Below are 23,197 nucleotides of genomic sequence, written 5' to 3'. Positions count from 1 at the left end.
GTTCGCACTAGTGGGATGCGATCGCATAGTAGGAAGTGAGGGCCCAGCTGAGTTGCTCTATGCGATCGCATAAGGTGGTCCGCAATCGCATAGTTCTGGCCAACCGTTCATTGCGTTCGCATAGGATTGTGGTGCGTTCGCATAGTGGATTTTTGAGGCTGTGGAATTTTGTTCATTGCAATCGCAAGCCTTGGGCCGCGATCGCATATAAGGAAAGTACTGTAGCGGACAGAAGGGTTTTAAACATATCCTCCGCGAGTTTAAACCATTTTTCCTCCATTGTTGAGCACCTTGAGAGATTTTTGGGAGAAATTGAAGAGGGTTTCGACGGGAATTGATTGGAGGTGAGTCCTCTGGCCTAGAAACATCATTTTATTGAAGAATCAACCCTTAAACTCATGGAAATTTGAGAAAAAATTAGAAGAACTAGGGCTTGACTTTTGAAATAAAAACTTGGGATTTGGGGGAGCATTTGAGCTCGGATTTTGGTAAATTTGATATGCATAGACTCGTGGCGAGATGAGGAATCCGGTGATGTGAATTTTGTAATTTTTCGAGAAGTGGGCCCGGGGCTCGGGATTTGCTAATTTCGAGATTCTTGATATTTTTCGATTGTTTTCGATTGGGTATTGTTCCCTTAGCATATTGTGATGCATTTGCTCTGATGTTGGCTAGATTCGACGCGCGTGGAGGCCGGTTTGAGGGGCAAAGGCATCGCGAGCTAGAGATTTCGCCGGTTCGAGGTGAGTAATGATTGTAAATGATAGTCTGAGGGTTTAAAACCCCGGATTTGCACACATAGTGCTGTATTGAGGTGACTTGCACGCCGGATAGCGAGCGTGGGGTAGAGCACCGTTGGGGGATTGTGACTTGGTCCGTCCCGGTTGTTGATTTTACCGCGTAATTGATTGAAACTTACTTGATATTATCATGAGTTGGGCTGATTGCCATATTTGGGCTTCGTGCCAATTATTTGAATCCTTCAGGGATTGATATCACCGTTTTCGCATTATTTTTGCATATTATTTGATCTCGGTCCAAGGGTTTTAATACTGTTTCGCAAACTCAGCCATCTTTCTAAGATTTGAAAACTTAAATTATATTTTATTGACGTTTTGAGCTGAGAGCTATTATTTTAACATTGCCCGAGTGGCTTATGTGCATTTCTGGACTGAGCATGGATCGGGCTGCGCGCCGCAGCAGTGTTATATGTGCATTTCTGGACTGAGCATGGATCGGGCTGCACGCCGCAGCGGTGTTATATTGATATTGAGGCCGAGAGCCTAGTTGATGTCACGAGATGACTTGATATTGCGCTTGGGCTGTAGGAGCCCCTCCGGAGTCTGTACACACCCCCAGTGAGCGCCGTCGACGTTAAATGGATCGGGCTGCACGCCGCAGCGGGTACTAGAGCGTACCGTCATATGCATTGCATTGCACTCATGCATTTGTTCCTATTTGTATTACTTGTCATGACATTCCAGCACTCTCATTTCATTGGCTTCCATGCTACTTCTTGCACTAATTACCTGATACCCTGGTGTTATTTGTTAGCGGAGTGCTGTGTCCGAGGGGCTGACTTTTGTGTTGTCTTGCACTACTTGTTTCGCATTCATTTGCTTAACTGTTGGAGAAAGATATTTTCAAAAGAGGTTTTAAACTGAGCCCAGATATTTCTAAAGATTTCACGGTTTCACTGTTTTCTCAAAGGGTTACACTGTCCTATGTAGCATGATGGATTGCTTTACGTGATTTCTTGGTGCTCAGTTATTATTTACTTTTATTACTCACTGAGTTGGAGTACTCACTTTACTCCATGCACCTCGCGTGCAGATGCAGGTATTTGTTTACCCGATAGCGGGTTTGAGCTGGTTGAGGATTTTGCTATCGTAGCTGAGCAAGGTGACCGCCAGCGTTCGCCGCACCAGATTTCTTCTTTTTGAGTCTAAATTTTAATCCATGTATTGCAGACCTTGTAGTTGTATTAGAAATCCTTCTAGATGCTCGTGACTTGTGACACCCCGGTCGAGCTGTGTGGGATTGTAACTACATCAATTAATTTCATTAAATCATTCTCGAACTGTTATATAATTGATTAACTGCCTAAAAGTGGTGTTCTAAAATGGTCTGGCTGGCCTTGTCTTCACGAGATGCGCCATCACGACCGGAGTGGGGTTTGGGTCGTGACAAGTTGGTATCAGAGCCAGGTTACTAGGTCTCACGAGTCCTGATCAGGTTTAGTAGAGTCTCGCGGATCGGTACGGAGACGTCTGTATTTATCCTCGAGAGGCTACAGAACCTTTAGGAAAACTTCACATTCTTGAATTCTTATCGTGCGTCCTTGATTCAGCTTGAAAGGAAACTTTTGAAATTCCTTCCACGTGTTCGTATGCGCGCATGAGTGCTCAGTATCAGATGTGCCTTGATGGCTTGTGATTCCCCGATCAAGGGGCGAGATGTAATCTCCGTGAGTTTGATGTTGGGCCAGTCTGGAGGACTTGAGGCCGGATCTTTGCTATGGCTTGAGCACCGAGGTGCTGATTGTGTGAGCAAGTGTTTTGAACTTATATGTTCGGTATTGTCCCTATTAGCCAGAGTGGCGGTTGGATATCCATGTGATGAGTATGTTAGTACTGCGAAATGTATCTATGTGATTTGGTAGTGACGAAGAAGTCTGCTGGATAATAGAGGAACTGTTAAGTGTTCGACTCCTATTGTGATTTGAGGTGTAGCCCGAGTTATGGGCGCGTGAAGAACATTTTCGTGTCTCCTAGTTGGGGAGTGTAGTGCATTTCATGTGGCGGTATGAGTTCTCTCCCTCCTATTTATATAGTAATTATATCCTTTTATCCAACGGTTCTTAGCCAAAGGGCCTTAGTCTGTTCATTGTGCATTGGGCCGTCCCCCTTAAATGTCATGACATATGCCTCGCCATACGATCTTTTAGATAGTTCGATCTCGGCAGCGGCCAAAATACTCGTTGTTATGACGTCTTATGAATACGACCATGGCTCAATCGACTCCTCACCCTTCCTTTTAGGCTGAACCACGCGTGGTCAGATTTTGACCGATACACTGATCAAATCATAGTCTCTTCTCATGTACGGGAGCTACACAACTTCTTTTGCATATTCCATCTTCTTGAAGCCCTTTTAATGAAACTTTTTTAAAAAGTATGGAAAATAACCTCACTTCGATCGTATATCTATATTCTATAGAAGTATTATTTAATTAAAGAGTATTTTTGTTTCACACTATTGATTTGTCATCCGCTGGATGAAAGTATAAAGGAACTATTTTGGGTATAACGCACTATTAGTGTGATTACCTATTCTAGCATATTATTTGGTTTATTATACATGTAATTAGTTTTACTTATATGAGTCATTATATTTTATTAATTTTTAAGTGATCTAATTAATGTATAGAAACGTGATGTTCATGAGGACTACTTCGTCCTCTTTCATTAACTCCCCCCCCCCCCCTAATAGTAGGGCTTAGAAATGTTCAAAGTATAAAATAAAATGCTAAAAGAGTTACCCAAAAAATACCTACTTAAATATTCGCTTAAAACTAAGCCTCTTTCCTTAAATAGTTAACCATGCATAAAGAATGACTAATTGGATTCTAATTAGATAATAGTTCGAATTGAGAAAAATTTAACCACGCTCAATATTTCCACCAACTAGATGAGTGCAAAATTTGTGCTTTGCATATAAACTTTTATCACTTAACCATGATCAAAATGTTATATATATATTCTTACTTTTGATTGGTAATTTTTATGATTAAATTGTTTAATATGATATATTTTCAATGTTATAAAAAGAAACAAAAAACATACTTATGAAACTTTGGAAGGCAACCGATATGAATATTAAGGGGTGCGACTGCCACGCAAGCGCGCGAATCACCCTCCAACGGTGAAATTTCCTTTTGAAAATTCCACCGGCAAAAGGAAATGTCCCTAATTCACCTGAAACCGCCGTATTACGGCCATTCACCACCAATTCGCCACCACAAACTCACCGTCCCCTACCAATCCACCAAACCAATTAACATCATCTTCAATTTCCCAATTTCCACATCCGCTTTATCAATCAAATCATCATCCCCACGCGCCGCTGCGAACTCCGGCAAATTCACCTCTTTAGCTCCTCTTAAACCCTATCTCCTGTCGGAATGGCAACCAATCCTCTGTGGATGGATATGCAGTGCAATATCCGTTTACTCTCTCTCCAAAATTATTCCCAAAGTAGGGAAATTCTCGTCTCTCATGAATCCTCCGTTGGATGTTCTGAGGTTGAGAGAGGAGTGTTTGGTCTTAGGCGCTTTGTTTGTCGTTCGACTCATTGGTAATTATCTGCAGCAAGCGCTTCTATGGGAAGCTGCGTTGAATTGTGTGTATAAGATGAGGGTTTATGTTTTCCGTAAGGTTTTGCAGAGAGATTTAGGGTTTTTTGAGGGAGGGAGTGGGATTGCTGCTGGAGATGTTGCCTACAGGATTACTGCTGAGGCTTCTGATGTTGCTGATACTGTTTATTCTCTCTTGAATGTGAGTTGAGAAACGTTGATGCTTTAGTACTCATGTACCAATATAGTGTATATATTAGAGGTTCATTCGAACTTAGTAGCTTTGGCTCATACCTGGATATGCAGGGGAGGTTGTAGCTTTGGAATACCATGTTCATATGAAATCAGTCAACGCGAAGTGTAAATTTATGATTAAAATTTCATTAAAATTGAACAAACAGTAGATATGAACCCATAACTTCAAAAATATAATGGATTCAACGTGAAAAAAACTAAAAGATTGAACTCATAGAGCTTAAATCCTGGATCCGCCTCTATCATATGTGACTTTGGTAAATAAGTATAAATAATTGATTTCAAACTCGAACCCAAAAAGTTCAAATTTTGAATCCGCTTCTGTAAGGGTACTCCCAACTAACTATCAAAAACATGGAGCATCCGGTTCTGTATATTTATAATGTTGAATTGTGTGAACTGCATTAAGACAATGATACTTTGGTACCCCCAAGTACCAAACCGCTGGGAGCATCCGGTTCTTTATATTTTATGCTTTTGAACTTGTGAACCACATTATCTAAAAGTTTAAATGGCTAGAAGGGCAAACTTTTACTTATTTGTTGTGCTTGTAACCGCCCTCTTATTATTTAACTATCTTGGATCAAGCATGTGAAATATTTGTTTTGATGGGTGGAATGTCATACATAGGATTTGAACATGTGACCTATTGAACCCTTTAGTACTACACTAGATTAGAATCTTCACTTATGTCAAAGGGATTCACCAGTTTATATATAAATAAAGAAATTTGTTTTTCCCTATTTTAATAGTATAATTTTCCGGAGAAAGGGATTCAACTGAACCCCCTTACTTGAACCTAGCTTCGGCCCTAGTGGCCATAAGATTTGAACTAGGATGTTTATGTTATGTTTGCAAGATGTCCTTTACTTGTGGCGTGATTCTTTTTCCTAGACTGAGCACATAGAAATATTTTTGTTGAGAAGTGTTCGGTGGACTAAAAACTCATGATTGCTATTAGTACCATATCGAACAATTATTCATGAAAAGTTTAAGCTGTTAGAGAACGGACACTTGTACTTTTATGTCTTCAATAAACCCCTTCCCTTCTCTTTCTAAATCTTGTGCTTTGTGATTTACAGACGATTGTTCCAAGTAGTCTTCAGTTATCAGCAATGGCAATTCAGATGTTGGTCATCAGCCCTGTTCTATCATTACTTTCTGCCTTGGTGATAAATGATGCATTAGTTCTTGTCTTCTATAATTATGAATTATTTATGAGTGTTGGATGAGTTTATATTGAACTTTGATGGGTGTCATTTAAGGTGATTCCATTGATGGGTTTTATGATTGGTTACCTGGGCGAAAAACTTCGTGACGTATCTAACAAGGCACAACTTGCTGTTGCTTCTCTCTCTTCCTATCTGAATGAGGTAAGTGTTTTTAGTTTGGTTTTTCCTTTTCCTTAGGCAATTCAATGAATCTATCGACTAGCTTCAATTCAAAACATATGAATTCTCTATATCATTCTGTGTTATTGAGGGCCACCATCTCATTTCAATACGATTATTCGTCAAGTGCAGTAGCTTCTTAGTTTTCGTAAGTGTGTATTGGTTTGGTATACCTCTTTGGTTTTCCAAAATGTACATATGCTCACGGGCATTCCAACACATGGAGAAAACTTCTTCCACCTTCTACCCTCTTTTCAAGCTTCTTTTGTTCTATGTTACCCTCTTCCTTATATTCAATGAATCAAGCTTTCTATGCCAACTGAAGCCAAATTGCTCTTTGTTACAGATCCTCCCATCAATTCTTTTTGTGAAGGCAAACAATGCAGAGTCCTGTGAAAGCAAAAGGTTCCAGTCACTTGCTTTTGCTGATCTATCCGCGACTATGGGAAAGAAGAAGTTGAAGGCATTTATTCCTCAGTTGGTACAAGCAATATATTTTGGCGTCTTATTCACATTTTGCACTGGCACGCTGGTAGTTTCAAAAGGTTCTTTTGATTGCTCTGCCATGGTTTCTTTTGTAACATCCCTAGTTCTGCTGATCTCCCCAATCCAGGTAATGCTTCATTTATTGGAAGGATTATGTTTCTGTATTTTCAATTGTTTGAAATTTTGATTTGCCTCCTATCTTTGGACTAAGATGGATAAGTTTATATTACCATCCAATTTATATAGCACACTTCTAAACTAATAATTTTCCTGATTAACTTTGACGAATTTCAAGAATACAAATTCGAACTTTATGTGAATTTCTCCCCTTAAACCAACTTTCAAACGACTACTTCATATTTTTCTTATAACATTACAGTTAATGAAGTAATAACCAACATAACCTCTTAATTACGTGCCTATCAAATAATTGTAGCATAACTTTTTTATGAGGGTGGTGTTCGGGCCAACTTATAAGCATCTCGGCTATCATCGAGTATTTGCTACCTTCCACCAGCACAGGTACCAGGTACTTTGCCTACCAAGGTTTAGGCAGATGCAAAGAAATTACCTAGTGATTTTGCCTAGCTGGGATTGAACCTGTGGCATATAATTAGATGCAGCATGTTCAAATTTTCAAAAAGCAGTTTCTGTCTGCACTAGTTTTGACTTATTTGCTGCTTTGCTGTCACCTTTGCTCATCTCTTCTGCCAGAGTCTACCTTCAACCATTTGACCTGTTATGTGTAAAGCTTTGGAGCCATAGATTGTGGTTGGCTCTTTGCAGATATGGGACAAATGCTGCTGGATGGGGTACTCCTGCTAAACGCTTTGTGATGTTTATTTACTTAGAAGTTTTATTGGGCATTAATCGATATTTATTTCTCTTTAGGAGACCCTTTTATTTCATATCTGATCTCTTTTGGGTTAAGAATTGATTCTGGCATGTTTTCTAATATCAATTGTTAAGTTCAAACATCTAACAAAGCTTCAAGAGTTCATAAAATTCGTAGAGATCTAATCTTTAATTTCCTCCAAGTAGACTGAGGTAGTAGTACTTGTGGTAGGGTCCAGGCTGAATTTCCTATATGAACTAAGACTAAGGCTAAGTAATTATGAAAATCTAGCTTGCTCAAAAAGGCCTTGAAGCTGGTAAATCCATGAATTAATTAAGAAGAAATAAGGCACTCCAATAATAAACAGATGTAACCAATGACAGTTTCAGAGGTTGGAATGCGGTAAAGGCTCTAGAGGGGAGCCCAATACAATGAAAGGAATTTGTGTTAGCATGATATTCTTGTTTTCCTTCCAAGTCATATATTGGATCTTGTATGATCAAAAGGGGGAGTTTGCAAGGAGATGAGTGAGTAAGTGGCTTAATGTATAGTTGTATATGGATAGTATACGCTGGATGCTTTTCTGATAAATTATTTATTATAAGAATAAATAAGGCATGCTAATGATATTTTGCTTATGTCAAAACTCAAAAGTAATGGCAAGTCACTGTGTGCTCTCTTTTGTGCCTGCTGGTTTGAGTGTGTTTTCACGTGGGCGACTCTTCCCTGCATTGCTAAGTGCAGAGAATACCTCCAAAAGATTGAATCGGAATGGATTGCGACAATTACTCAGCTCAAATGATCAATTAGTAGATATTCTTACAAAATCACTCTGTGGATCCATAATTGAGTATATCTGCAAGTTAGGAGCATACACGATGTATTCTTTAACTTGAGGACGAGTGTTACAAATGTCAATATCAGAAAGTGGGTGCAAATCTTGGAGACTAAAGTTCGAATCCCAGCAGGGACGAAAAAAGCTCTTTGTGATTTCTTCCGATCCAATTAAGCCTTGGTGGGCTTAGTTACTCGGTACCTATACTGTTAGGAGGTAGAAGGTACCTAGAAGAATAGTCGATGCTCATACAAGCTGGCCGGACTCTACCTTTATCACGAAAAAAGAATGTCACTGTTAGGAGATTGAAAAAATGCAAGAACCCATACCTTGTAAATGTGGAAATGTTGAGAATTCATGTGATTATGTAATTAGGTGTTGGAATCACATATTTACCCCTTTTAGATTACTTGGAGTCACTATTTCAACCCAACATGATTGAGGGAATGAAAAGCAATTCTTTCTCAATATATCTTCTTTTTCACATTCTTTCCAAGGCTACATTATGAAAAATGACAATATACTAGCCACATTTTCCTTTTTCCTAGTAAAATGCTGTGCTCTTGAAGAGTTAGAATGTTTGTATCAAAAGGAGGAACTTTAAGGAGCTAGAGATGAGATCAAATCAGAAAGTGGCTAAAAGATAAAGGAAACAAGGACCAAGTAATTACAATTGTCCGATGCTCTTATAGAACAAATATACAGAGATCTACTTGAGAGTCTAGGAATGCGTACAGTAGCTTCATTTGTCTTTGGGCGTTAGGATAAGAATAGAGCAGCACAACCTTCAAGTAACTATCAACCACGAGATAATGTTACCTTATAAATTGCAGATATAAGTACCAAATTCTCCAGGTACCTGAACTGAACGAAGTAGAACAGAGTTACTCAGGAGGTCGTTCTCACATCATAAGGCATCTATAGGAAGCTTTGAATAGTACTGTGAATCACTCGAAACTTTCCTTAAGCGAAGAAGCTTCTTTCGAGCCTGAGACTTCATAAATTTGATTAACTTCTCTCACCATTTAAATTGAAGTGACTTTACTTTTATGTTTCTCTTTGCTCTTTGATTGTCTGTTGTTGTTTCTACTTCTTGTTCGGCTAGACTTCTCCCACACTGCTGCATTTTCTTATTATGGCTCAGCAAGTGGATCAGTCTTAGCTATCAATCTGAATCTAAGAGTTGTGCAGGATGCGGGGAAAGCATACAATGAATTAAAACAAGGAGAGCCAGCAATTCAGCGCTTATTTAATTTGACTAGCTTTGAACCCGAGGTAAATATACAACTTGTTGATTTCTAAGGAAATGTTTGTACTCGTGATTCTTTTTCCTTAGATATGATGGTCCAATGCTAGTTATAACTTTGGTAATGGCATGTAGGATGGAGATCAGCAGAAGTAGAATTAGGCTCCTGCGTCAGTTACTGTTCTGAATAATTTATCCTTCCACCCTTGGACCTGAAACCAAACTATAGACACTGTCAGATTTAAGAGTTGAATACTTACAACTGCTACCATCAACGTGGTTATTGCAAGATAGATAATTGTCATCTTATACTCATATTATGCATTAATTTCTGAAAAAAGATTGCTCTCCAATGGCCACCAATTTCAGTTCTATCTATTTTTCATATATATTCTTAGAATTTAGAAAGCTCCGTCCTATTTGGTGGTCTGTTTACGCTTTGATTCTTTCACCTTCTACATTGTATCAATTGGAATCTTTTTTTTTTTTTTTTTTTTTGGAAAATTCAAAAATATTTTGGATTGCCCAGTATTCCACCAATGAGTAACCTAAGATTGATTGATCTTGGCTAACATAAATTTCTAATTTCCTTTAATATAGGTTGCTTCTATGCTAAACATCATTGCAATTAGTATTAGTATTGTAACTTTCAATTAGTTTTTTTCCCTTTTAATCAATTAGAAATTTAGCATCAGGCTGTTAAGGTGTGCCTGAATATCTACTATGCATAAATGTACAGGAAACTGTGAACCCAAATGCTGTTGACTTACATTGTGTCGCTGGAGAAGTAAAATACTATAATGTCTCTTTTCGATATGGAGACAATGGACCTCTTGTATTGAAAAACTTGGACTTGCATATTAAATCTGGAGAAATCGTTGCTCTGTGTGGACCATCAGGAGGAGGAAAAACGACTCTTGTAAAACTCCTGCTTCGCCTATATGATCCTTTACAAGGTTAGTAGTTTTGTCATTACAATTGGTCGCCAATGATGAATACGGAAGTTATCTTTTGTTGTCGCATGACAAAGTTTAGTTACTCACTGACAGGTTCCGTTCTGATTGATGGTTTGGATATTAGAGGCATACGATTAGAGAGTTTGAGGAGACATGTTGGTCTGGTCTCTCAAGATACAGTAAGTCCAAGCCTCTTAATTATTTCCACATATTGCTAATCCTTTATTTATGGTTGGTTGCTGTAGTGTTGAAGACGTGTGATGCTTATGCATTTCACTGTCGAATGGCAGATGGAGTAGCCGTAAGTTTTTTCCATTTTCTTTTGTTGATGTGCAATTATATTTGGTGGAGTTGGGGGTTGGGAGTGGAGATTCATTGGCAGTTACTAGTTTAAGAAATCTACTTCTGAGCATGATCCTCCTGTTTGTGAGCCTTTCACCTTAAAAGTTTCATGTTCTATAAAATAAAAAGTTGCTATATTTGTGAAGAACTAGCTACTGGGTTTTTCACCAGAATCACCTGGCAGTACAGGGGTAAAGCAGTTGATTGCTATCCTCGATGTGGAGGGCGATAATTGGAGACTCGAATATATTATAAGAGCCGATAGAGGTTCGATGATCAGATTGTTGCTAAATATGAGGGTTTTACACTGCAAGTATCTAGTCAAAGGAGAGGGCTTTTAGACAAGTCATCTAAAGATTCTCTAAAGAATCAATTTTCCATGGCTTGTTAACCTAAATTTTAATTATATACTGCATGGTTTTCAAGTGAGGGGACTGTTTCCTCTAGTTTATAGTCTTTGATTTTGCTCTAACATTTATTTCATATTTTCTTCTTTGTTCCCCGAGACATTAAGAAAAGCTGTCGCATTGATTTTAGAGAACTTTCTTAGTGTAGGAAGTACAATGTTAGAAGAGTGCTTCTTGATTGATGTGCAGTCCAAGTAAAAACCCCCCCCCCCCTACCCCCCCCACCAGGGGTTCTTGCCTTCTTTGTGCTTCAGTCTGATTCGAGGAGCAGCTACTTATTAGCTAACTAGAACATAGCTCAAGAAGCTGTCTTACAAAGTGCTTTCAGGTTCTCTATAGACAGATGTCTCTTTGGAGCCAATTGGCCATTGCCTTGGATTACCTATGTTTCCTAATTATATGGCTTCAATCTCTTTCTTGGAGGTCAAATTGTGGAAAGCTGATTTCTGATTTTTGTAAGTTGTTAGAGTCCAACACTGGTTAAATCTGCAATATACTTTGTGCAGTGTATAATAGTGAAAATACGAAAGTCCAACACTGGTTAAATCTGCAATATACTTTGTGAACTGTGCCTGGAAAAGCTTTTAGGCCTAAGGCAACTGTCTTCACGCGTCTTTCCAAAACTCTCCCTTTTTTTCTCACATACATGTAATTGGATTAAATAGAAAGTTGGGCGGTCTTTTGTTATTTCAAGCTTTAGTGCTTTTAGGTCAATATGAGGAAGATAGGCAGAGGTCTATTGAGAAGAAATTGAATGTATACGGAGATGGATACATGAAAGTTGGTATTCGGATCATACTCCAGCTTTCAAGTTTTGGGATATGATTTTCATCGGCTGCTTGTACATGATCTGGGGATGATTTTCCGTGAAAGCTAGCGGACATATTAAGAAATAAGTCTCTTAAATTCTTGGCTTGTTTGTTAGCGTAATATATCTGGTAAATATACACCGCCAGAAGTTGTAGGGTAGATTGAGTGGCTAGTCCAGTTGGCAATTAAAATTAAAAAAAAATTTCAAGGTTTTCTATTAAGTAAATTATATTATTGTTATTACTATTATTAAAGATCTAAACTGTATACCAGTCCAACTTCAAATTTTATGCCAGTTCAGAAATACCCAGAGGTGAAAGGGGCAATATTGCTTTATCTTGAAGTCGGTACAGTAGAAGGTGTATGTTGAAAATTTCATTGCTCAAAAGTAGACTTTGAAAATCCCAGCATGGAACTAAGATGCTCTATGTAATAATCTCTAACTAACTCGTATGTGGTAGACACTATCTTCTTCTAAACTCTATACTAGTCTGGTCAGTTAAAGTAGTCTTAGGAGATATAAAGAGTTTGTCAGTAAAGTATTCAAGACTCAGATGCAGTTTACACATTATTAGGTTTCATTTCCTAATGAGTGGGTATGGAGAAAAATTGCAGTTAATATATTTCAATTAAAATGTTTTGCCCAGTTTTTCCACACTAAAACTTTCAGTGTGGCTCGTTCATGCATTTTTTAGTAAGAAGCAATTGCAATTACCAAAATTCATATTTCCTAGATGATGCTAATTATCATGTTCTGCTCTTTGCCTTTGTAAAAATGTTTGCTGCATGCTTATTTTATTAGCTAAGGAGCATCAATTTTTCTAGGATAATGCTTGTCCTTCTGATTGATCTTGTTACCTTTTCGGTCCATCTCAACTTATTTTACTTCCGTATTTGGCAAAGCTCCTCATCTCGAAGAATTCGAAATGATACTCCCTCAATTTCTGTCATGTTGTGCTCATATACAATTAAAGATAAAAGCTTCCTAAAATAAGTTGAACTGCTATTTATATGCCAGTTTAAAATACCTGGTCTGAAAGAGGGGCGATATTGCTTTATCCAGAAGTTGGTTGAAACATTTCAGTGATCAAAAGTAGACATTAGACTCAACACGGAACTAAGATGCTCTATTGGAAACTGTAAACCTTTGGTTTTTAAGTTTTAGCGAAGATATCGCGTCTTCTTGAACCAACTGCTCGCTTTTCACACTTTACGGGCATATATTCTTCAAGTCCATGCTAGTCTGGTCAACTAAGAGGGATTTCATGGCTAAATTGTTTTCTACTTTGTTTTAAAAATTTATCAGACATTATTTTCTGGAACTGTTGCCGAGAACATTGGATATAGGGATAGAATGACTGGTATTGATATGGAGAGAGTGAAGCTTGCTGCAAGAACTGCAAGTGCAGATGAATTTATTGAATCGCTTCCTCTTAGCTATGAGACAAATGTTGGACCTAGGGGCTCAATTTTTAGTGGAGGGCAGAAGCAAAGGTATGATACTTTCCCCAGCAATACACTTTGATTTTTTGAATTTTTTTATCTATCTCGGTCATGCACAATCTATCAGTAGTATGCCTTAGATTTTTAGAAAAAGCTTTCCCCTCTTGAGAACTTAATCACTTACTAGTCAAATGAAGGGAGTAACAGAAACACACAGCAAGAAAGTTTTCTGTCAATCCAAAAACGTTAGAAAAAGAATTAAATCTGATATCGCAAAGTTCGTGGTTCTCAGGTTGGCCTTAGGTCTTCCTCTACAGCTGTTTTTTTCTCGACAAATTAATGTTTTGCCAAATTCATTTGGGATCACCTTTTCAGGCACTAGAGCTTCTTCTTCTTTTCTTCAATTTTTGGTGGTCAGTGTTAGTGGATCTCGGGTGTGTTTGAATTCAGCCTCTCATTAGATCGGTACTGAAGGATTGTCTGGGATAGGTCGTTAGGGAATGCAATAGAACATGATATCTGATGCTCCTTGTTCCCAAAAGACTTAATGCAATTGCAAATGTAGGGGCTGTAAAAGCTGACCTTTTGGTTCTAGGGAAGTTCCTCTCATTCCTTTTTATTGTTTGCATCCCAGAATAGCTATTGCTCGGGCACTTTACCAGAATCCATCTATTCTGATTTTGGATGAAGCTACTTCGGCATTAGACAGCAAATCAGAGTTGTTGGTGAGACAAGCTCTGCAGCGCCTGATGCAAAATCGTACTGTAAGTAAAAGAAGCTTCTATACTTTTGTTTACAGTTCAATACCATGGCTTCTCCACCTCCCCTCTTCCCCTCGTCATTATTTTACAAGACAAGTTAGAACTCAGGTCCTCTCTATTAACCATACAACAACATACCCAGTAAAATTCCACTAGTGGGGTCTGGGAGAGTAGAGTGTACGCAGACCTTACCCCTACCCCGAAAAGGGTAGAGAGGCTGTTTCCAGGAGACTCTCGGCTCAACAGGAGAGACAATAATATCAGAAAAGAAACAAGAGAAAAGGCATGTAACAACAAAAGATGCCAGAAGGAAATAACAACACGAATAAGTGAAAGGACAATAACACAAAACTATGCAAAACAACAATGTGAACACAACATAGACCGCTAACAAACCTAAACAAAACTCTATCAGACTACCCGGTACAAAGAGGAAGAACTCTCGACTACCCCCTAGCCTACCACCCTAATGCTCGACCTCCACATGTTTCTATCAAGAGCCATGTCCTCGGAAATCTGAAGCCGCACCATGTCTTGCCTAATCACCTCGCCCCAATACTTTTTAGGCCGCCCTCTGCCTCTTCTCGTACCTGCCAAAGTCAACCGTTCACACCTCCTAACCGGTGCATCTAGGCTTCTCCTCCGCACGTGTCCGAACCATCTAAGCCGCGCTTCCCGCATCTTGTCATCCACGGGAGCCACGCCCACCCTTTCTATTAACCAGTGTTGTCAAAGGCGCGCTTAAAGCGCGCATAAGCCCTGAAGCGAGGCTCAAAACTTGTTGGGCGCTTCGCCTCGCTTTGTGGGCGCTTTAATATCGCATCAAGGCTCTAAGGCATACTTTTCCTTACCAATGAGTGTAAACCTGAAAAGGCAACATTAAACAATTGATATTTCACTTTATCGTAATTTTTTTTCAATTTCTTTATCCATATATTTATTATTCGTGCTTATAATTATTAGTCTTGGACTACAAATACATATTTTTACTTTTTCTCCAGTTGCGCCTTTTTTCATTAAAGCTCACGCTTTATTTGCGCTTTGCGCTTAAAGCCCCAACAGACCTTAGAGTTTTTTTGCGCTTTTCGCCTTTGATAACAATGCTATTAACCATGATAAAGCATATCGACCGGAAATAAATACAAAAAAGAAAATGCCTGTTTTGATAAAGCAGGATTCCTCCCACAGTAGATGAGTGATGAGACATAGGTTAACAGTGTTCACAAGATGTAGAGCCTTGCAATACATCTGGAAGGGGAGTAAATGGCTTTTAATTCCTCTTTTCTGTGGTGGAGAATCCAAGCTTCCAACTCAACACCATAAGGCTATGATTTGAGGGACCCAAGACTTTTGTAGACCTCTTTGGAAGTCCTTACTGAGTCAATGTGGGTCAACTTTGTAACTCAACAAACGTTAATTTGTTCTGTCGGGTGTATGTAAAGCAAATTAAACTGATTAACTGACACCGAGAATGGAATCACTAAGAGGTTAGAAGGTAGACAGAGGAGCATTGTGTCTGCTCAATCAATCTTCCGAGTAGGGATGTTTGCGAAGATTTGGAATTCTCTCTTTTCCTTTGCCCACTTGCCCCTGTAATCATGGGGGCTGGCAAGGTTTGTAATTCCAGATTAGAAGCAAATCATGATGTCTGGAGATAGACTAATTGAACATTTCTCAAATCATTTGTGTTTTCCTCAGTATATCTTCACATCTTCCATGTTGAGATGCGATAAAAAACAACATAAATTTGTTTGCACCCAAACTTTGGTGAAGACCACTTCTTTTCCGTTCTCTTCCTTTTTGGTAATAGACATCCACAAAGGATATTATTGTTGAACTGGTATAAGCGCAGAGTGGAAAACACTTTCACATTATTATATGTTGTTATATTCTTCAAAATCAGGATCTATAATTTCTGAAATTTAAGTAGTGCTACTATCCAAAGAGGGGTGGGTAAATCATACACACTTAGGATTTGAATTTCCAACTTAGAGGAATGATGTGTAACCCTTCCTAGAGCCTGAGCTAGTATGTAGCTGATGTTCTTAAATCTGTCTCAGCTGGACTTTTGCTTTACAAAAAAAAATTCCTGCTTTGCGTAGTACTATGCGATCCAGGTGACGCAACTACTGATTCGTCTGAAATTTTGTTGTTATTGTTTTATGTACCAGAAAGTAAGATTTGTGTGGATACCTTTTAATGAAGAGCTTTCTGGACCTTTCCCTGTTTGCTTTTATTTTTCTTTGTTGAATGGAAGAACTGAATTTGTGGCTATTATTAGATCTGGCAATGCATCATATGTTGCCAAAGAATCATGTTCATTCTTGTCGATCAAACATCCTTCACGAATGTTGTTGAAAATGTGAGTGGAATGCGACAAATTTGCTGTTGAAAACGTGCATGTGATGCGACAAATTTGACTTTGTTGGCAATATAATTGTCATATGATTTTGATTTGAAGTTTGCTGATTGATGACGCATTTTATTGCCAAGAAAAATGGATGATACCTTTCGCATATGCACGTCTATCCTTTAGGGCAATTCTAATTGTTGTCTAAATCTTTACATGCAGGTACTAGTGATTGCTCACCGCTTGGAAACAGTTCTAATGGCTGAACGAATTTTCCTTTTAGAGGATGGGTGCTTGCGGGAGGTTCCTCGCTCTGCTCTTTTGGACGGTCAAAATGGCTCACTGGGATCTCTGTCTTTCACGATATGATGTTTGTATGAAGCTAAAGGTCTGCCTCTTGGAAACGAATATGCATTTTCGCGTCGAAACCCTTTNAGCTGCTTCTTTTTTTCTTCAATTTTTGGTGGTCAGTGTTAGTGGATCTCGGGTGTGTTTGATTTCAGCCTCTCGTTAGATCGGTACTGAAGGATTGTATAGGTCGTTAGGGAATGCAATAGAACATGATATCTGATGCTCCTTGTTCCCAAAAGACTTAATGCAATTGCAAATGTAGGGGCTGTTAAAGCTGTCCTTTTGGTTCTAGGGAAGTTCCTCTCATTCCTTTTCATTGTTTTCATCCCAGAATAGCTATTGCTCGGGCACTTTATCAGAATCCATCTATTCTGATTTTGGATGAAGCTACTTCGGCATTAGACAGCAAATCAGAGTTGTTGGTGAGACAAGCTCTGCAGCGCTTGATGCAAGATCGTACTGTAAGTAAAAGAAGCTTCTATAGTTTTGTTTACAGTTCAATACCATGGCTTCTCCACCTCCCCTCTGTCCCTCGTCATTATTTTACAAGACAAGTTAGAACTCAGGTCCTCTCTATTAACCATGATTAAGCATATCGACTGGAAAAAATACAAAAAAGAAAATGCATGTTTTGATAAAGCAGGGTTCCTCCCACAGACCACAGTAGATGAGTGATGTGACATAGGTTAACAGTGTCCACAAGATATAGAACCTTGCAATACATCTGGAAGGGGAGTAAATGGCTTTTAATTCCTCTTTTCTGTGGTGGAGAATCCAAGCTTCCAACTCAACACCATAATGCTATGATTTGAGGAACCCAAGACTTTTGTAGACCTCTTTGGAAGTCCTTACTGAGTCCATGTGGGTCAACTGTGTAACTCAACAAAAGTTAACTTGTTCTGTCGGGTGTATGTAAAGCAAATTAAACTGATTAACTGACACCGAGAATGGAATCACTAAGAGGTTAGAAGGTAGACAGAGGAGCATTGTGTCTGCTCAATCAATCTTCCGAGTTAGGGATGTTTGCGAAGATTTGGAATTCTCTCTTTTCCTTTGCCCACTTGCCCCTGTAATCATGGGGGCTGGCAAGGTTTGTAATTCCAGATTAGAGGCAAATCATGATGTCTGGAGATAGACTAATCGAACATTTCTAATATCACTTGTGTTTTCCTCGGTATATGTTCACATCTTCCATGTTGAGATGCGATAAAAAACAACATAAATTTGTTTAAACCCAAACTTTGGTGATGATCACTTCTTTTCCATTCTCTTCGTTTTTTGTAAGAGACATCCACAAAGGATATTGTTGAACTGGTATAAGCGGAGAGTGGAAAACACTTTCACATTATTATATGTTATGTTATATTCTTCAAAATCAGGATCTATAATATCTGAAATTTAAGTAGTGCTATTATCCAAAGAGGGGTGGGTAAATCATACACACTTAGGATTTGAATTTCCAACTTAGAGGAATGATGTGTAGCCCTTCCTAGAGCCTGAGCTAGTATGGCGCTGATGTTCTTAAATCTGTCTCAGCTGGACTTTCGCTTTACAAAAAAAATTTCCTGCTTTGCGTAGTACTATGCGATCCAGGTGACGCAACTACTGATTCGTCTTAAATTTTCTTATTATTGTTTTATGTACCAGAAAGTAAGATTTGTGTGGATACCTTTTAATGAAGAGCTTTCTGGACCTTGCCCTGTTTGCTTTTATTTTTCTTTGTTGAATGGAAGAACTGAATTTGTGGCTATTTTTAGATCTGACAATGCATCATATGTTGCCAAAGAATCATGTTCATTCTTGTCGATCAAACATCCTTCACGAATGTTGTTGAAAATGTGAGTGGAATGCGACAAATTTGCTGTTGAAAACGTGCATGTGATGCGACAAATTTGACTTTGTTGGCAATATAATTGTCATATGATTTTGATTTGAAGTTTGCTGATTGATGACACATTTTATTGCCAAGAAAAATGGATGATACCTTTCGCATATGCACGTCTATCCTTTAGGGCAATTCTAATTGTTGTCTAAATCTTTACATGCAGGTACTAGTGATTGCTCACCGCTTGGAAACAGTTCTAATGGCTGAACGAATTTTCCTTTTAGAGGATGGGTGCTTGCGGGAGGTTCCTCGCTCTGCTCTTTTGGACGGTCAAAATGGCTCACTGGGATCTCTGTCTTTCACGATATGATGTTTGTATGAAGCTAAAGGTCTGCCTCTTGGAAACGAATATGCATTTTCGCGTCGAAACCCTTTTCTTGGTTAGTTGGATACATCCATGAACGCCATAAACCACCAAGAATTAGCCAGGGGCAATATATTCGGTAGTCTATAAGTAGCTGTTTATGGCACACGAGCTCAATGTTGTTCTACTTGATTAGTTTTCTAGTTTTTCTGTTTTACATGCTGTATGGGTCGATCCGACCCCACGATAATTAACGAGGCTAATCCCGTCTTAAGCTAATTCGTGATTAATTAGTGGCACGACCACTCAGAATTAACGAGATTCAACCCGCATCTGGTTCGATCAGCAAGGCCATGGCCTATCCGCCACCATGAAGGCGAAATCCCAACGTGGTCACGGCCACTTATTGCCAGCTCATGAAGCTCACAGCTATAAATACCAAGAGAGGAAATCCCAGAAAGGGGTGCTTCTTCTTGACCACTATTGAGAGAGAAAAAAGAGATAACGAGATCCATATTATGGGCACAAGGAACACCATTGTAAGGCTCTGAACCTCTCATGGAGAGGCAGACCAAACCAATATTATAAATAAAGGCTTCTAATGTCTCTCCCCCTAATCCTGAGTACTGATTTTCGTTTCCTTCATTTGGTCCAATGGATTATTACGGTTTGCTATGATTTTCCCGTGATTTATTTATATTGTTTTATACTCATAAGGTATGTAATAACTTTTGAGTCAAACAATTTTGGCGCCGTCTGTGGGGATTTCCTAGCAAAATCGCGTAGTTCTTCCCTGGACCAAAAGGAAAGAAACGCCAAGCTCGAGGAGGAACTCGAAGATCTCAAATCAAGATCTAAGTCCTCTCTCTCTCTCTACGATCTCAGATAGTGCAAACAAGAAGAAGAAGCCCTCCCCTCCCCCNCGTGCATGTGATGCGACAAATTTGACTTTGTTGGCAATATAATTGTCATATGATTTTGATTTGAAGTTTGCTAATTGATGACGCATTTTATTGCCAAGAAAAATGGATGATACCTTTCGCATATGCACGTCTATCCTTTAGGGCAATTCTAATTGTTGTCTAAATCTTTACATGCAGGTACTAGTGATTGCTCACCGCTTGGAAACAGTTCTAATGGCTGAACGAGTTTTCCTTTTAGAGGATGGGTACTTGCGGGAGGTTCCTCGCTCCGCTCTTTTGGACGGTCAAAATGGCTCTTTGGGATCTCTGTCTTTAACTATATGATGCTTGTATGAAGCTAAAGGTCTGCCTCTTGGAAACGAATATGCATTTTCGCATCGACCCCCTTTTCTTGGCTACATCCATGAACGCCATAAACCACAAAGAATTAGCCAGGGGCAATATATTTGGTAGTCTGTAAATAGCTGTTTATGGCACAGGAGCTCAATGATGTTCAACTTGATTAGTTGTTTCTAGTTTTTCTGTTTTACATGCCAAAAGTATAAATTAGTTTTAGTGCTTTAAGTTTAGTACTTCTACACAAATTAGTTGTGACGACCCAAAGGGTCATCACTTGTTTTCTCACTCATTCTGTGTCTAGGATGCCTTAAAAACCTCATTTAGGCCTGCCTCGATTTGCGTGCGCAGTCCGGGCGCTTAGCCGGAAAACTTAAATATGAATTCTGTGTAAAAATTGATGAATTTTGATATTAATATGAATAGAGTTGACTTTGGTCAACATTTTGGGTAAACGGATCCGGATCCGTGATTGGACGGTCCCGGAGGGTCCGTAGAAAAATATGAGACTCGGGCATATGCTCGGAGTCGAATTCCGAGGTCGAGAGCCCGAGAAATGAATTTTTCTGTGAAATTGTTTTTTAGAAATTAATATGGAAATTGGAAAAGGAAATTGATTAGAACGTGTTGTTGTCGGGCCCGTATTTTGGTTACGGCGTCCGGTACAGGTTTTATATGTGGTTTAAGCGCTTTCTGTGAAATTTGGTTGAAATCGGACGTCATTTGACATGTTTCGGACCTAAATATCTAAAAATAAAAGTTTATGAAGTTTGATGAAAAAGTGATGATTTTGAGGTTTAATTCATTGATTTTGATGTTATTTTGGCGATTTGATCGCACGGTTGAGTTCGTAGGATGTTGTTGAGTCAGTGACACTGGATCTGGGTAGAGTTGTATTTAAACTTCCGCATTTGGTTTTCAGTTATCTATGTTTTTAAGACTTCCGTTTTTATTTAAATGACTCGTTTTATTTATATCGTTGTGATGTCATCAAAAAATGTTTTAGTACTTGGCTTGCCTAGCTCCGACAGTAGATGCCATCACGACTCCCGATGGTGGGAAATCCGGGTCGTGACATTAGTTGTTTCTAGTTTTTCTATTCTACATGCCAAAAGTTTAAATTGCTTGTACAAGTACTCTCTATATTTTTGTGACGTTAGAAAAAGTATACAAACCAAAAGTGTAAATTGCCTGTAAATGATTTGTTTGCTACTGACGCGCTTTCAAGTATCAAAGCTTTCTAGTAAAATCATCCAAGATTCTTAATCAAGTAGCTTTTCTATTTGTGTGCTAATTAATATAGCTGTCGACTTTGATATAACATAACACTGTTTCGCTTCTCACATATTGGGTAAATGGCTTCCCGAACAGTTACCGACGCTTACAGCTTGTTTGGATGGTTTATCATATCATATTATTATTTTAAATGCAATGTTTGTTTTGATTATTATTTAAAATTTATTGTATCGTATTGTTAAATCCGTCGTTACGTAACGATGAAATGTGTCACTTTATGTAACGACCGATTTGGTGTGGTCGCGTCGTTTCCTTAGGTTTTTCTCTCAAACTCACCCTTCATCAGTATCAAATAATTTTATTTTATCATTTATCCTACCTTTTTATATATCGTATCATAATTTTTTTTATAATATTGCAAGTTTATTTCATCATATTACTGGTGCGTGATACCATGAAACGACGATAAAATGACACAATCCATTCAAACATTGTATTCATCAAACGATACAATACAATACAATACGATACGATACATTATGAAACGATACGTAACAACTATCCAAACAAGCTGTTAGTTGTAAATGTAGCTTTTAAATTTTAATCATAATCGAAGACCATTTATGTTAATTTCTTCCTAAACCATTATATTCATTTACTCCTAAAGCAGAGTCAACAAAAGAACTTACATGTGATTGGAAAAAAACACTTAATTTAACCATCTTCAAACATTGTCTTGAAGGTTTACTTGTATAAGTTTCAAACTTTAGGACACTGTCCTAGACTTCCACTGGCAGCATTTTGAACTATAGGAAAATTTTCTAAAGTTCATGGGGTTATTTTTCAATGAATTTGCCACATTTAATGTTATGATTCATTATTTGTCGGTTACCTTGCAAATAGTCGTAGGAAATTACACTTAATAACCTTGAAAATGGATGATCTTAATTTTTTGACCCCGACTTGTTCTATGAGCAAAAGTTTAAGGTCAAAAGTCAAAAGTGTTTTCTCATGGGGCAAGTGAGGGACAACATTTGTTAAACTTGAAGTTCTACCCATAAGGCAAGCGGGGTCAAAAAATCAAGAGTGGCACCGGAATGTCCTACTTGTGCAAATCACCCCTGAAAGTATCATTTTTACAAAAGAAATCGCAACTGAGCCCATTAATAAAAGAGAATTTTTCATAAAGCATTATAGTTTAGAGACTAGCTACCGTATGTAACTATAGTTTGTCTAATTACCATTCGCAGCTTTGTTCAATTGTTACCAACTTGTATCACTTCGCTCTAAATGACTATATTAACGCATATAATGCACTGGAAGTTTGGAATATACTGTATCACTGTATGTGACTCCAATTCGCTTTAAATGGATATATCGACGCATATAATACATTAAAATATGTATCACTGTATGTGACTTCACACACTATATGCACTGTATTTACCGTTGAGATTTTGCTACAATATACAAAGAGTAGCTATGAATTGTATTTATTTCAAAGTGTAGTTATGTATGATAAATACATTATACTATATGTTAGTTACACCATATAATTTGTAAAAATAGCGTGTTGTAGCCACTAATTAAGGGTGTCTTTAATTTTTATCCACTAATTATAATGCTCAACAAAAATAATCAGTACTAATAGGAAAAAGACTGTTTTACCCTATAACGACACAACCGGTCATT

At 38.3% G+C, this 23,197-nt stretch overlaps 1 protein-coding gene across 4 annotated transcripts; it reads left to right on the top strand.

Moving 5' to 3' along the window:
• The first annotated feature begins 3,836 nt into the window (after positions 1 to 3,836).
• LOC109243025 (ABC transporter B family member 29, chloroplastic-like) lies at positions 3,837 to 20,482 on the top strand. 4 transcript variants are annotated; one of them, XM_019409912.1, is made up of 11 exons: positions 3,839 to 4,555; positions 5,691 to 5,777; positions 5,874 to 5,981; positions 6,346 to 6,612; positions 9,347 to 9,430; positions 10,141 to 10,357; positions 10,451 to 10,536; positions 13,223 to 13,410; positions 13,994 to 14,123; positions 16,693 to 16,899; positions 19,077 to 19,289. In XM_019409912.1, exons 1-10 carry the CDS (start codon positions 3,962 to 3,964, stop codon positions 16,837 to 16,839), a joined length of 1,908 nt encoding a protein of 635 aa, XP_019265457.1. In that variant the 5' UTR covers positions 3,839 to 3,961; the 3' UTR covers positions 16,840 to 16,899; positions 19,077 to 19,289. The 4 variants fall into 4 exon arrangements, with proteins under 4 accessions (XP_019265459.1, XP_019265458.1, XP_019265461.1 ...); XM_019409914.1 differs by lacking the exons at positions 13,994 to 14,123; positions 16,693 to 16,899; positions 19,077 to 19,289 and adding exons at positions 17,153 to 17,282; positions 20,111 to 20,482 and having other exon boundaries at positions 3,837 to 4,555; XM_019409913.1 differs by lacking the exons at positions 13,994 to 14,123; positions 16,693 to 16,899 and adding an exon at positions 17,153 to 17,282 and having other exon boundaries at positions 3,838 to 4,555; positions 18,870 to 19,289.
• Positions 20,483 to 23,197: the final 2,715 nt, after the last annotated feature.

Source organism: Nicotiana attenuata, unplaced genomic scaffold (genome assembly GCF_001879085.1).
Source record: "Nicotiana attenuata strain UT unplaced genomic scaffold, NIATTr2, whole genome shotgun sequence".
In the NCBI taxonomy this organism is placed as follows: Eukaryota; Viridiplantae; Streptophyta; class Magnoliopsida; order Solanales; family Solanaceae; genus Nicotiana; species Nicotiana attenuata.
Note: the sequence above shows the minus strand (reverse complement) of the source record. Positions and strands in the feature narration are given on the sequence as shown.

Coding starts and splice junctions, on each gene's coding strand:
- LOC109243025 (XM_019409914.1), top strand. CDS start 3,962: ATGTCCCTAATTCACCTGAAACCGCCGTATTACGGCCATTCACCACCA. Junction 5,982..6,345: donor TCTCTTCCTATCTGAATGAG/GTAAGTGTTTTT, acceptor TCTTTGTTACAG/ATCCTCCCATCAATTCTTTT. Junction 10,537..13,222: donor GTCTGGTCTCTCAAGATACA/GTAAGTCCAAGC, acceptor AAAATTTATCAG/ACATTATTTTCTGGAACTGT.